The sequence below is a fragment of the Mustela putorius genome, unplaced genomic scaffold, assembly GCF_011764305.1.
Source record: "Mustela putorius furo isolate JIRA1106 unplaced genomic scaffold, ASM1176430v1.1 tig00003983_pilon_pilon_pilon, whole genome shotgun sequence".
NCBI classification, from domain to species: domain Eukaryota; kingdom Metazoa; phylum Chordata; class Mammalia; order Carnivora; family Mustelidae; genus Mustela; species Mustela putorius.
Window position 1 is genome coordinate 15,874,868 of NW_025422123.1, and position 15,326 is coordinate 15,890,193.

Genomic DNA, 15,326 nt, shown 5'->3' on the forward strand with positions numbered 1-15,326 from the left:
TGGAAAGAAAGACCTTAGAGAAGGAAGTGAAGGTTCTAGTTGTCACACGTTCTGTCTTAGAGAATGAGTGCAAGGAGGCTCTACTGCGTTGATTAGTCCAGGAACCCAGTCTGACCTAACACGAGAACTCCTGGCAATGATGTGGCTGACTGTTTAAATAAAGCTGAAATACTTGGCAGAATATCACGTCTGGCGAAATGTAGCAAAGGGGAGTTGGTGTGACGGACCCCATTAAGAACAGGGGCTGCTGCTTGCAATGCAGAGCCTAGGCCCGGGGCAGGGCACGTAGCTTGTGAGGCATTGGTCGAGTGGTGAAGCCAATGTCTGGGGTTAGGTCCAGGTCCAGATGCGAGATCCCTGGGGGTGGCTGGAAGGTGAACTTCTGCATGAGGCTGGTGAAGAACAGGAAAAGCTCCATCTTGGCCAGTGACTCACCGGCACACATCCTGCGCCCTGGAGAAATACTCAGTAGAGGGTTATGAGACATAGGAGCACAAAAACTGAAACAAATCTGGATAGAGACAAAAGCTGTCCATGTGTGATTTCTCTATTTTAGAATGTGTGGATTAGTTGTGTAGCCTCTTGTGGGCCTCATGGGCTCTGCCAAAGCCCTGGAAAAACAAAATCAAGTACATATCTACCCAAGTACATATGTCCCCCGTAACTGCCCCCCATGAGGGAAAGAAGCAGCTAAACAAACATTAACAGTTCAGTGTGAAAAATGTAAGGGTAAAGCCTAGTGTGTCATGAGAATAGATAGTGAAGGTACCCAATGTAATTTGAAGGGTCAGGGAGGCCTCCTGTTTGTATGAGAGCTTTATATCTCGGCTCTTGTGCCCAGGGTGAGAAGAAGTCAGCCAGGAAAGATGTGGTGGGATATGGAAGGGTCATGATGTATATCAGGGCTAAAATTATTTTGCTCTGACATGAGCCTAGAACATGAGTTATGGAGCCTAAGACCTGAGGCCAGAGGCTACGTAGACCCAAGTCTTTTTTCTTTAAGGATCTTATTGATTTATTTGACTGACAGAGATCACAGGTAGGCACGGAGAGAGGGGGAAGCAGGCTCCCTGCTGAGCAGAGAGCCTGATGCAGGGCTCCATGCCAGGACCCTGAGATCATGCCCTGAGCTAAGGCAGAGGCTTTAACCCACTGAGACACCCAGGTGCCCCAGTTCGTATTACTTTTGAAACATCAAGGTATCTGAAAAGTGGAGTCAATAAAATTGAGGAAGAAAGTCTTCTAGGTAAGCTTTTATTGAAACAAGAGGGTCCAGTTAGATTTCCTTTGTTGTTGGTTTATGTAATTTGGAAGATAACTCTCAAGGGTACTGAGTCACAAAAGACTTCAACATTCTGAAAAATGCTGGAATGTAGATATTTTACATCTCAAGGAACGTAGCACTTTGGTTTAAATGGGACTTCCAGGAAATAGATGAACACCACAAAGGATAGTGGGGGGCAGGTTTTCACGATGTCTACTACCAAGGCAGGATTTTTAGAGGTGAAAGGCAATGTATACTACATCTCTCTGTTGGAAAATGTTTATTAAATAAAAGCTAACAATTCAGTCCACCGATGTATGTGCAATGTCAAGGAGATACAGGTATTTAATTTAGCTTGGCTCTGAAACTATTGCTCAGGGAGGGTTCACTACCCAGTAGGTGAGCCCAACAAAGAACTAGGTGAGTATTATACAGTGTCACAAGTTATGATAGGGTGTTGAGGGAGCCCATGGAAGGAGTACCTAATCTAGCTTTTGGGATCAGTTCTTTCTAGCTGCCCAGAACAACATGTATGATTGAGTGGTGTCATCTAATGGATGATAAATAATGCAACTTAGGGTATGAATTACCTACCCTATATTTAGGTTTATTCAGTTAAGCTGAGTCTAGCTGCCCAACAAAACAAAGCATGCATTGTTTTATTTTACTTTTAAGGATATATAGGTGAAAACATAGCAACTGATCTTGTTGATCTTAAGAAGAAATGCTCTGTGCAAAATTAGTTGAGTGATTGTGATCAAAGATCAAATAAGCCCACCAAAGAGCAAGATATCTATCTTATTGCAGTGAGTAAGGACCAACATGAGGACTTCAGACTTAACATTAGTTTTATGATTTTTTTTTTATTGTGATGGTTTTGTGGTTGTTATATTTTAAAAATATTTCCATTTGTCTGTCTATGATAAAACACAGTATCGCTACTCCTAGATTTTCTAAAGCAGGAAACACATACACAAACTCAGTATATCTGGAGATGTTTGGAATTCTGAGGTATACTTTGCCAAACTTGTTTGAAGATGGCCCACTCTGCAAAAATCTGGACTATTTGCTGCTTGTCTCAGAGTCCAAAGAAGCCTCTAAGCCCAGGTATGTGAGAAACCAGGAAGGACCTGGAGGCACAGTTGGTCAGAAAAAAACAGTAATTGTTGTGCATGGAGACAAGGGGGTGTCAAGGGGAACATTGTTTCTTCTCTCTAAACATCAGTAAATCCAAGATTTGATAGATGAGTCTAGGGAAAAAATAATTTATGTATGATAAAGTAATTGCTCCATCTCTTCACTTGTAAAGTGAAGGTTTGGAATTAGATGTAGCTGAAGTGCCCTCCAGAGATCATTGTTTATGTTTCCATGGCTTTTTTTTTTTTCTTCAAAATCTAATGCAAGGAAACATAATAAAAATCAAATTCATAGCACTGTGAATTAAATGTGGATTATTTTTCATTTCCTTTAACTCCAGTTCCAGATGTGATATTATGTTTTTATTTAAAGTAGAAGTCATAAATACATGTGCTGTTTCCTCGTGTATAATCCTCCGTGTATTTGCGTGTAAAAATTAGAAGAATGCATTGTAGTTTGTATCTCTCTGTATCCCTTAGTTATCAGTAGGTAAGAAAAGTCTATCCTTTGGGTGACTGCTGTTTACCTATCCCTGAATGGGTATATGGAGTGAATGCTAACCTATTGTTTTTGTAAGTGGAAAGGCACAAGGTGACAAACTGCTTATGGTGTAGTTTTGCTAAGATTCTTTTCTAGGAATGGAGTATTCATTTCAGGTTCTTAAGAAGCCAGGAAATTATAGAGTAAATTCATTTAGTTCCCTGGATTCCAAAATGTACTCTAGTGGAAAGCTCTTCTCTCTTGCCTAATCCCAAGCCCCCTCCCTCCCTCCCCTACCAAAGAAACCTAAGAGTAACACTGGCATTTATACATATTAAAGCAAAGCTTTTCAGGGGTGCCTGGTTGGCTCAGTCAGGCTACCAACGCTTGGTCCTCGGGGTCCTGAGTTCAAGCCCCGCAGTGGGCTTCACACTGGGCATAGAGTCAAATCAATCAATCAATCAAGAAATAAATTAAGCAAGCAAAGCTTTTCTGGTTGGAGTGAAGTGGGCTATCCACTGTCCCCATGCTTAACTTTCTCCTCAAATTCTCAAAGCTCTACCCTAGCCTCTGCTATAAGGAATCTTCAGGGGATCCCTAAGAAAATGCCATTCTAATGCCTAATGTCTTACAGCCAATTTAAAGCCTGGGGAGGAAAGGCCCTTTCTACTCTCCCATATTTCTGAAATTTAGTGCCACATGAAAAAAATATATATATATATATAAAACCTAAGTACAGTCATCAGACAAGGCCAAATCTCTCCAGATTTCTCAAGCCACCTGTCTCAAAGGCGGAGACCTTACCTGCTGAAAAAGGCATGAAAGCGTCTTTCTTGACAAACTTTCCAGTGGAAGTCAGGAAATGCTCCGGATTAAATGTGTCTGGCTTTTCCCACTGTGTTTGGTCCCGAAGTACAGAGGTCAGCAAAGTGATGACCTCGGTGCCCTAGAAACAGAAGTGCTATTAATGATAGTCGCTTCTTTAACAAGTGACTCTTGAAAAATGTGTGAAGGTCCTGTTGGTAATTTTTCAGAAGCGGTGTGTTCTGGAAGAATCTGGAAGAAGAGGGAAGAGGAGGGGCTTGGGATTGGTGTAGAACATTCACTTACTCAACCACTTTTTTATTCGATACCTCCTAAAAAACACAATCTATGGACTCAGAACCAGAAACATTCTTTACTTAGTTCTGCGTTTGCTATGAGATAATGGCACATGATTTAACTCTTGATATATCCCAGTTTCTACATTTATATGAAGGGAATTAAATAACCCTCATGGGGTGACTTGTGAGCCTCAGACGCAGCAGTATGTAGGACAGACCCTGGTGCAGGCTCAGTGAGGTTTTGCTCTTATACCTCCAGGGATTGTGACAGGGGACAAACTAGACTGAACAAGCCTATAAAAGCAAATTCTCAAATATTAGTTGCCCCCCCACCCCCCTTCCACAGCTCACCATGTGCTCTGAGACAACCAAAACGATCAAGGAAAGGAATTGTAACTGTGATACAGGAAAGAGCACTCTGAAAACTCAAACTAGAATAGTGGGAAGAAAAGCCTGCCCCTGCATTAAAGACAGTGTTCACACTTCACCATCGTTAATCACAGCTTCCTCTAGAAAGCTTCACAGTACTGTCATTGCTGTTAGCTGTTTCAGTGCATGAATCTCTATAGCTGTTGAGTCACCAAAAGCAAACAAGGGCTTTAAAGTGTTTTTTTCTACACCTTCCTTTGTTCCTCTCTCTCTCTTTCTCTCTTTTTTTTTTTTTTAAGATTTTATTTATTTATTTGATAGAGACAGCAAGAGAGAGAACACAAGCAGGGGGAGAGAAAGAGGGAGAAGGAAAGCAGGCTTCCCTCTGAGCAGGGAGCCTGATTCAGGGCTCTATCCTAGGACCCTGGGATCATGACCTGAGGGGAAGGCAGACACCTAAGGACTGACACCCTGACCCAGACACCCTGTTTCTTTCTTTTTTATTTATATTTACCTGGGCATTGTGGATATTTCCTCCTCAGAACAGCTGTGCTAGATTATTTCCACTGGAGCTCAGTGAAAGCGAGGGACCTAGCTGCCAGTAGCATGGTGGGCATGTGAGACCACCTGTACCTGCAAAGCTCTGGTAACAGTGCTCTCCCTAGCTTGCAGCCAGATAGAGAACGAGAACCCAAATCCTGCCATTATTATAGATTCCTTGGGTGGGGGGGAGGTCTCCTTTTCTTTGTTTTGATATTGGTTATATTTGTTTTCATCAGCTACTTATCTGATTAATTCAATCCAACAGCGTGTTTAATGCGTGCTAGGAAGAGAATCTGCAAAGATGAATGTTGCCCCCTGTTTGTAGGGTACGCTCAGGGTAGCAAGTGATGGTGTGGGGGGAGTGCAGCCATGTAACCAGTGGTCCCTGTGGATTCACGTAGAGATGGGCCCAGAAGCAGTGACCCGGCGAAGCTTTAAGGAAAAGAATCAGCGCTATGGGCATGCTCTGATCCTAAGCCAATTTCTGCCTTCGGTGTACTTTTAGCAAAGATCAACGCATACTTCAGTTTGTCAGGGGGAAGCACAGGAATGCCTCAAGAAGTCTCAAGATTGAGAAGCAGAGGGCCTGAGCATATTTCTGTGTGAGGAGGGACACGGGGCTGGGGGTGATGCTGTCGGGGGCCCTGCGTGGGGAAAACCAGCTTGAAGAGGCAGCGAGTCTTTCCCGCGATCTGGGCCCCTTACCCACCCACCTCGCTTGAACTCTTTGAACCTCAGTTTCCTCAGATACAGCATGGAAATAATAATCTTTTATAATACCTTGTGCAGAGTAATTACCACCTATTCTGTGCACATACACTCTGACACACTCAGTTACCTTTTATTGCACGGTAGGGAGGGAGAAAAGGAGGAAAAAGGGAAGGGGGGAGAGAGAAGCAGGCGAGGATGGGAAGAAAGGCAGGCTGAGATTGCCTGCAGCGGCTTATTTCAGTGCTTCTGTGATTTTGAGCAGCTGACGTCCTTTCCCTCTCCCCTCATTTCCCCTTTTAAACCCTTACCTTAGGAATATAGTAATTTTTAAACATCACATCTGTGGTTGTTGCATGAGGTAAGCTTGTGGGCAGGATATTAGCAAATCTCTGTACTTCGTGAATGACGGCATCTGTGTATGGCATTTGAGTTCGATGTGCAATTCGAGGCTGGGCTGACCCCACAACTTTGGTGATCTCATCACAGACCTTTTCTGGACAAAATGCACTGATTAGAGGTGGGGGGAGAGATATTGGAACAATCTTCTCAGTTTTCCTTCCATGCTTTCTGAGTTCTGACCCATTTTTTTCTGCACTATTTGCACTCCTAGATCTCTATTCCTGAGGCCCCGTTGGGGACCTGCATGGAGTGACACCTGCAAAGAGTTGACACCTGTTGACCGTCTCAGGAAGCTTGGAGAGCAAAATCTACTTTCTTATGTCCAAAGGAAACTAAAGGCACACTGTCCTACGGGTATAAATTAAAGGTATCCAGGTTGGCAGAATTCTGCTTTTTCCATCCCAAGAGATTTCTTAGTCTTTCCTTCAGGCAATGGCCTGAATCTTTAGAGACTTACTCTGGACTTCAGGATATCGCAACATGAGCAGTAGTGCCCAGCGTAGCGTGGAGGCTGTGGTCTCTGTACCAGCCGCAAACAGGTTACTAACGAGTGCCACCAAATTTTCATCACTGAAATAGGCAGTAGATGTACCTTTCTCCTGAAAGGGGAAAAGGAATCATGAGTGATGAAAAAAATTTATACTTGACAATCATAGCAAATAACCTAACATGAATTGAAAAAGCAAAATGCTTGGCATTCTTTCCTAAAAGAGTGGAATTTATTATTATTATTATTAGGATGTTGTACAGAATTTTCAAATAAAGCACATCCTGGATGCTAATGATGATAAATAATTCTAACAATGGGAAAAGCTGTTTGCCATTTTGGAAATTAGTTTTTGACTGAGTGATTAGAATGTGCCCAACATTGTTTCTTTTAAAAAAATGGCATTATATAATCTTTCTTGGGTTCATCAACTGAAACACATTTTCAAAATTGCAATAAAAGGAATGCTATACTTATTCTAAAAGCTAACATTCAAGGTCGTCTATATATCTTGTGTTGGATTTTTATTTTTTTTTTTTTTGAGAGTGATGTGAAAAGCAGTGGAAAATATTCGAGAATGGAAAATTTAGTAAATAGCATTCTTGATAGGGTATAAGTCTACCATTACTAACTTAATTGAATCCAATGATTTTTCTTCTTTGCAAGAAATATTTTTCCTCCAGATGCTATTAATTAAATTAAATAATAAACAATATGATAAGGTATCACCATTACCTCCTGCTGTCTGACCAAAAAGGCATCAATGAAACTTCTTGGATCATTTTTGTCAATGTCATGCTGATGATCTAGGAAGGTCATCCTTATAAAAGCGAATAATTCATCTCTATTCCTGAGTACTGTCTTATGACTTTTTAGGAGGAACCCCAAAACTGGAAACATATTGAAAATCTGAAAGAATAAAAAAATAACAAAGTAAGTTAAATACACACATGTTATGCACCCAGTAGCGGGAATGACACCATTATTTCTGGAAGGATTATAGAATAGCACCCCATTTAGACTTCAATTTTATCTCAACCAGCTGGCAAACTGACATGGAATGGACAACATGATTTCCTCACTTAGTGGAGTTAGGTAACTTACAATGGATATTGGTATGGTTTATAGTAAGTTCTATGTACCCAGAGTATTTTGCATATTATGCCAGTAGTAACACATCTACTCAGAGGTTAGGCGAGCCACGAAAACAATATTGGCTTTTTGGTTAAGGCTATAAATCTGTGTTTTCCCTGCAAACTCCTAGGTGATTCCAGATCAAACCATTTTAGTGCTATATAGCACACTCACTTTACCACTGATGTTTCTTTGTAGGATCGGAATAATCATTTTTGTTATTTAGATCTAGCTTACTGTGTCTAGGGTCCCTAGAGAAGCACTATATAATCTAATGTTCCCTAACCCTTAGAAAGTTCAGGAAGAGCTTCACTGTTGGCTAAATTTGGTGTGTTTCTTGGTATATTCATGTATGTGAGAGATAAGCTCTTTATATATTTAATCAGATTCTATAAGGGGTCCCTAACCACCCAAGTTACCTAATAAATACTGAAGATAAAAGTCCACACCTAAAGTTAGACATACTTGGGTGTCTGGGTGGCTCAGTCATTTAAGCATCAGACTCTTGGTTTTAGCTCAGGTTATGATCTCTGGATCACGGGTTCAAGCCCTGTGTCAGGCTCCCTGCTCAGCAAGGAGTCAGCTTGAGATTCTCTCCCCTTCCCCCCATGGCCCCCACTTGCATACTTGCTCACACTCTCTACATTTCAAATGAGTAAATAAATAAAATTGTTTTAAAAATTCTGTTTAAGGATTGAGCTTTTTATGTACTTATTTTTAATTTATTTAAATTCAATTAATTAACATATAATGTATTAGAAGTCTTAAAGGTAGAGGTCAGTGATCCATCATCAGTCTTACATAACACCCAGTGCTCATTACATCACATACCCTCCTTAATGCCCATCACCCCATTACCCCAACCCCCAACCCCTGTCTCCTCTAGCAACCCTCTCTTTCCTAAGATTAAGAATCTATTATGATATGTTTCTCTCCCTGGTTTCGTCTTATTTTTCGCTCCCTTCACCTATGCTCCTCTGTTTTGTTTCTTAAATTCCACATGAGTGAAATCATATGATAATTATCTTTCTCTAATTAACTTAAAAAAATAGACATAGTTCCCTGTGCCAGGGTTCCCCCACACCTATATTTAGAGTACACCTGTACTTGTAGTAACAGAACCTAAATTATTCCAAAGTGAAATAGCATTGTCTGTTGTTGGTTGTGCTATTGAAAATGGGAACTGGGGCCCCTGAGTGGCTCAGTTCATTAAACATTTGCCTTCAGCTCAGGTCATAATCCCAGGATCCTGGGATTGAGCCCAGCACTGGGCAGGGAGCCTGTTTCTCCCTCTCCCTCTGCTACTCCCCCTGCTTGTGCTCTCTCACTTTCTCTGTCAAATAAATAAATAAAATCTTTAAAAAAGTAAGAAAGGAAAAAAAAGTAAGAAAGGAAGAAAGAAAGAAAATGGGAACTATTTGACAAGGCACTTAGTCCCTACATTCTAGAAGACAGCCACTTTACTGCTCACAAATATAAAAAATTGGATTGTAGCAGTATTTTGAACTTATATGATGCAGAATAAATATTAACAATTTCTTTAGTACTGTTTTTAGTACTTGATAGTTTTCCTTTGTTTAAATTCCCTCTTCTACGTGAATTCTACTGAGTGCTCCTTATTCATTCATGAGTTATCCCACAGTTGATGCATAACCAGTGGTATGGGTAAAAGATGAATGGCCAAAATTGTGAAAATTTACTGAAGTTACAAACTGAACTATTTATTGGTATGATTCACAACTCATACATCATAAGATATTTGATGCAGTATTTTTTTTAAAGATGTTTGTTTATTTACTTGAGAGAGAGAGAGAAAGATCATGAGTGGGGGCAAAGGTAGAGAGAGAAGCAGTCTCCCCGCTGGGCAAGGACTCCATCCCAGGACTTTGGGATCATGACCTGAGCCAAAGGCAGATGCATAATTGACTGAGCCCCCCAGGCACCCTGATGCAATAATTTGTGATGGGAGAATTATCAGATGTGTTAATCAAACAGACTTGTCACTTCTCTGTACTCAGAATGTTCCAGAAAGTGTACATTTTTGAAATGGTAAGTCTCTGACAAACACTTTTTCATGGTCTCTTGAACAACCTAGTGTGCGTTAGAAGAAGTAAGGTGATTGAATTGGAAGATATAGTTACCGCAATCCTAGGACCTCCAACGAGCTTCACATTTTCACCAATCAAGGTTAAGAGTCTCAGGAATTGGGGGTCTTGGTAATCAAACCGCTTTCCAAACAGCACTGACACAATAACATTAGCAACAGAAGCATTCATTACTGTATTGACCTCAAAGGGCTTTCCTACAAGAGAATTCATTAATCAGATTAGGAATACTCACATAAACAGTATTAAACCAGTTCTGGAATGATGGGGACAAGACTGTCCACTAAAGATTTCATAGAGGAGCAAGACTATTAGTGACCATGCCTTTTAAGGAAAGGTGAGACTAGATGAACCTTGAAAACTATCCAGAATTTGGTTAAAAGATTGCCAGAAGGCAAACTAAAAGTATTGATGTCGAGGAAAATCTACATTTGGCTCAGTTAAAGAAATTAAAATGTTCCAGGTGAGGGATCATTTCAGTGTGTGTAGCAAGTGTTAATGCATTACATCTGAGAAAATATCAACCTAGAAGGTTACCATCAAGTTAATAAATTTAAAAGAGGATATCTAGATGATTAAAATGATTCTACTTGAAAGAACCTTACCTAGAGCCTCTTGTTTTAGCCTCTTCTGTTACTGGGTCCTGTTTTCCTCGGCATCATTAAAAACTATTTAGATCATTAAACATACATTAGTGGATGTACGTTTATTTTTGGCAACCAGAATGCTAAGATTTACTTTTAACATCAGCACCTACCCTAATGTGGAGGCTGAATGCTTGGGGGAATTTCTGTAGGGAATATGTTTCCTTTTTAGTATATAAATTTAAGGGTGTTTCAGATACTGTGTACACAAAGACTTGAGAAATTAATGTTTGTTAGGACTTTACACTGCAGAGGGAAAATATATTTTTCTGTAATTACTTTCTCCAAACTGCTGATGGGCTCTCTGTGTACAGAGACTGCTAACTTAGCACATGAGTCCCCGAGCTTTCTGTTTCTTGTCTGTATTCATCTCAGGTTTGCCTGCCTTTGACCATTTCTCTTCATGTTGCTACCTGCATCCGTGAAGATAAGTAAGGAATGAGCTCAATTTATTTAGGAAAAGATAAATTAAAATATTAAATAGATAAAATATTTAAATAATATGGAATTAACTGTATATCATTTAAAGAGATCAGAAATACACCTGTTACTGAAGAACTGTTCCAGATGGAAGGAAGTAAATGAGACATGACAAGTGAACATGATGCGTGGGTCAGGATTTTCTTTTGCTATTCAGGACATTAATGGGGCAATGGCAAAATCTGGACAAATAAGTTTAGGGGATTACTGAGTCAATACTAATTTCCAGAGTTTTGAAAATCATACTTTGGGAATGTGAGAGAAGGTGTTTATTTCAAGGGAATGCATTGAACTGTTTAGGAATAAAGAGAGAGCATGTCTCCAAAGCACTTTCAAACAGCTTAGAAAAAGACAGCAAGAGAGAAGGCTAACATAAAATGCTGATATTTTGGGAATCTTACAGAAGAGCACAATTTGGGGAATTATTTGTAAATTCTAAGAATTTTACTACAAGACTGAAATTATTTCTACATAATAAAATATAGCATTTGGTTTCTTCTTCATGAAAAATAAGATGTAGTTTAGTTCATTCTACGCACCTCTGTGAGATTCGAAGCTGCATATGAGATGCTGGCATTCCTCTAAGATCCTGTCTTCTATGAGCCGCTTGCCCATTCCAAAGTTCCGTAAGGTGGTCAGGCTGAACCTTCTCATAGTTTTCCAAGTTTCACCATGAGAGAAGACAATTCCTTATAACGAGTAAAATGTTTGAAAATTATGTCCGCAAGGTTTTTAATATTTAATTTTCAAGGACAAGTAAAAATTTAAGAGAGGCTTTCTTCTCCCTGTTGGAAATAAGAGGCTTCTCTTTCACTCAGAGCATTTACTTTAGAAGACTTGTATTTTTCCCTTTTTTAAAATCATAAATAGATAATCATAACATACACATATGACGTATATCACATATACGTCCTTCTAAAACTATGAATAGGTCTTTTGTCAACTTTGTGACCTAGCAATGGCTTTCTTGGCGGCCTGGGGGCCATCTGTTCAGAATATAAACATCGAGGAAGAAAGTGTCCCTTTCTCCCAGTTTCTGTGGGAGGGTAGAGCCTCACTTTGGTGGGTGCCTTGCTCCAAATTTTAAAACTGCCTCCTATCATAAAGATATGAAGACTTTATTATTCTTTTGTATACAGACAATTAACACAGATGGTCACCCCGATTACTGGGTGTATCTAGGATGAACTATGGGTGACAAATGGTGCTGTCAAGCCCTCTTGTTATTGAGGACTAGTTATTGTTTTCCCTGAGAACATTTTTGTAATGGGTTGAGTCTGTTTGATTGTATAACAGAGTGATATTTGTTTCTGTCTTTGTTATTTCATAGTGGATTGTCTGTGATACACATCCCATCTTGGTTTGATGCTTATTCAACAATAAAATTGTCTTCTTTTTCTATTATGTTTGTGGAGAGGAGGATTTCTGGGTTGGGAGAAGATTTCAGTTTTAGTTCTATTTCTCTGACAAATTTGTTAAACAAATCCTGAGTCTCTACTATAAGCTTACATCATGCTAGGTGTGGTTAAGGGACTGATGAACATTAGAAAACAAAGTCTTTTTTGCTAGGGAAAGATTTGGACTACAGACACAAGACTCACCCGAGAAAAAAGTTAGGAGTAAATTATTACCAAGAGGTGTAGCGAAGCTTCCACACCGGTGGAATACTAATTTCTAGGCTCACGTGTTGCTATAGCACAGAGTAGGTGTTTAATAAATATTTATTAACTACAACAGTTATGTGAATTTGTGCATGACTAAAGGAAATAATAAACAAATTCTTAGAAGAGTTGGGGTATACGCTAGCTTACAGAAAAATAGAGAGAGGATTGCCAAAGTGGCCCATATTTTTCCACGGTCAGTTTGTGGTGATGGTGGCATTACTCCTTGTGTTTCGGTCCCTAACCCTGGCCCTTCCTCCACTGGCATTTTTCTCATTTTTCTGTGGAGGTTCCAGAGACAGGGGAGGTCTTTCTGAGTTGGAAATAGGAACAGTTTCCTGAAATAAGAAATCAGAATAAACTAAGGCAACCTAGGTGTTGGAAATGGGACAGCCCCATCCCTGCCAGTGTCAGCATGAAATCCAAAACACCTAGAGAGTTCTCTGCTGTGCAGCTGTTGACACTTCATGGGAGGTTAAGCCTTCCTTCGAAAGGACCCTGGCAAAGGTTAGATTCTGCTCATGTTCAGTTCTTAAATTAAAAGAATGTCATTCTGTCTGTGGATCCTGTGGTGCATAAAACTCTTTTAAAACAAATATGTGAATCTTCAAACTATCTAATGTTAATATTTAAAGATTTATATTTGAGAACACAGTAGTAGAACATGAAAGGCCTGCAGATGTCCCTGTATATTTCAGGGCATAGTGATAGCTCAGCCATGTCATTGTGGAGGACATCAATTTAGCATTATAAGGAATGGAAGTTCATTTATTTATTTATTTATTTACTTACTTATTTTATTTGCTATTTTTAAAAAATATTTTATTTATTTATTTGACAGAGATGAGAGAGCAGAAACAGGGGGAGCAGCGGAGGGAGAAGCAGGCTCCCCACTGAACAGGGAGCCTGATGCAGGAATCAATCCCTGGACCCTGGGATTAGGACCTGAGCCAAAGGCAGATGCTTAACCCACTGAGACACCTAGGTGACCCAGAGAGAGGCCTTTGTTAGGTAGTTTCTCAAATTCACTTCACTGACACTGGTTTTTGCATAGAACATCTACTAATATCTCAAAGAACAAGATGCTGGAGAAGGATAGTGTGAGAAATGCTTTTGCAAAAAGTTGCTGAGGCATTAAAATGGCTTAGTAGTCTTTACTAGATAGCAATATAAGTTTACTAAAAATAATGTCAAGATGAAACCATTCCCATTTTTAGAGTTATTAAATGAGCATTAAAGGGTTGTTGTAATAACTTAAAGAGTTATTATATTAGTGGACTGACAGAACAGTATAACATCCGGATTTCCTCAAGGCATTCATCAAAGACACACAAAAGCAAGATACAACAACTTTATCCAGCTGAAAATATGGTTCAATATTACTTATGACACTACTGCTATTGTATTTTTTGATGGATCAGTGGCAATCATTAGACTGTGACCTCTTAAGCTGAAGGCCTCTGTTCTCTTTGTATTTCCGTAGTGCTGACTATACTTTCCACATAGTTTCTGGCTAATAATTATTTGTTTAATAGAATTATCATGTACAATGAGAATAAAACCATAAACATAAAATTTTTCCTCAGTAAATTCTATTTGTGTGATATATATTGATGAAGGGAAAATTAAATCATGAAAGGAATTATTAGAGATAATATGGTGCAAATGATTTAATAATTTTAACTATAAGGATATATCTTAAGGATATATAAGGATATATCTTAAGCTTAGAGCTTATTACCTTTTCCTTTAAAAAGTCTTTCAAATATAGGCACTTGAGATCGTTCTCCAAACTGATCACCATAATTGACCAGGGCATCTTTCACTGTCTCATATCCAGAGAGTACCACCACTTTCTTTGGACCCATTTGGATGCTGTAAATGGAGCCATATTTCTGGGAGAGCTTGGGTGTATTAAAAAAAAAAAAAAGAAACCACTAAAACATGGTACTGAATTAAAAATGAACTAGATCTTGATCTTTGAAAATTTAATTCTAACCAATTATTCAGTTTTATATTCTTGTGAAATGACAATATTTGATTAGTTCACTAAAGATACTCCTTGGTTGCTATACCCATTTTAGCCATGATTATTATGATCCACTGATTGTCCTTATACTCCATTTTGTTTGAGATTTCCAGTAGCAGTGCTCGCTTCGGCAGCACATATACTAAAAATGAGATTTCCAGTAGCAGGGCTCTAACATCATGGAATTGACTCCTAGTTTCTCTCTATTATATCTTTGTCTGGTCTCAGAAAATGCCCACCCCAGGCTCTAGGAAGACAAAGCTCTTCCTATCCAACACACTGACTACCTGACCACCATATTCACGCCCTATTCTTTGTGGGATGCTGTAACCATAGTAGGTCCAAGTTAGTTCTGTGCTACTATGCAACATTTCCTACTATAAATAAAACATTCAATTTTCTTTGATAATTAAAAATAACAAGAGTATTATTTATATTGCCAGTATCTCTTTTAATGCACATAATAACCAAAAAAGTAGATGTTACCATCATTTGCGTCATATAGGCAAGATACAGTGGCTTCAAGAAGTCAAATAGTAAATAGCAATGCTCAAAAAGCATACACATGGAGCCTTGTCATCTGCAGAGTTTGTAGTTTTTACCCAACTATTGATTGTGCCTTCCACAGACATTCTTTTTAATAATAATTAAAATTTTCTAGAGTAAGACTATGATCATAATCAGTTCCTTTATAGAGAAATATGTAGGACATAGAATATGGATATAGAATATGGAATATGTAGATCAAAGTGGTTGAAATAAAGGATACAGATCATAAAT

The 15,326-nt window shown here is 39.1% G+C and overlaps 1 protein-coding gene across 1 annotated transcript; it reads right to left on the reverse strand.

Moving 5' to 3' along the window:
• Positions 1 to 265: 265 nt before the first annotated feature.
• Positions 266 to 14,385, reverse strand: LOC101679340 (cytochrome P450 2K6-like). Its single transcript, XM_004771898.3, has 8 exons — positions 14,259 to 14,385; positions 11,396 to 11,545; positions 9,769 to 9,929; positions 7,229 to 7,402; positions 6,464 to 6,605; positions 5,916 to 6,100; positions 3,686 to 3,827; positions 266 to 453 (listed from the first exon to the last, which is right to left on the reverse strand). Exons 1-8 carry the CDS (start codon positions 14,383 to 14,385, stop codon positions 266 to 268), a joined length of 1,269 nt encoding a protein of 422 aa, XP_004771955.2.
• Positions 14,386 to 15,326: the final 941 nt, after the last annotated feature.

What these genes read in the sequence shown, in the direction of transcription:
- LOC101679340 (XM_004771898.3), bottom strand. Translation starts at nt 14,385, where the DNA reads ATGGGTCCAAAGAAAGTGGTGGTACTCTCTGGATATGAGACAGTGAAA. An exon ending in CAGCTTCGAATCTCACAGAG is followed by an intron (nt 9,930 to 11,395) that starts GTGCGTAGAATG and finishes ATTCTCTTGTAG; the next exon opens with GAAAGCCCTTTGAGGTCAAT. An exon ending in TTGGAGGTCCTAGGATTGCG is followed by an intron (nt 7,403 to 9,768) that starts GTAACTATATCT and finishes TTATTCTTTCAG; the next exon opens with ATTTTCAATATGTTTCCAGT.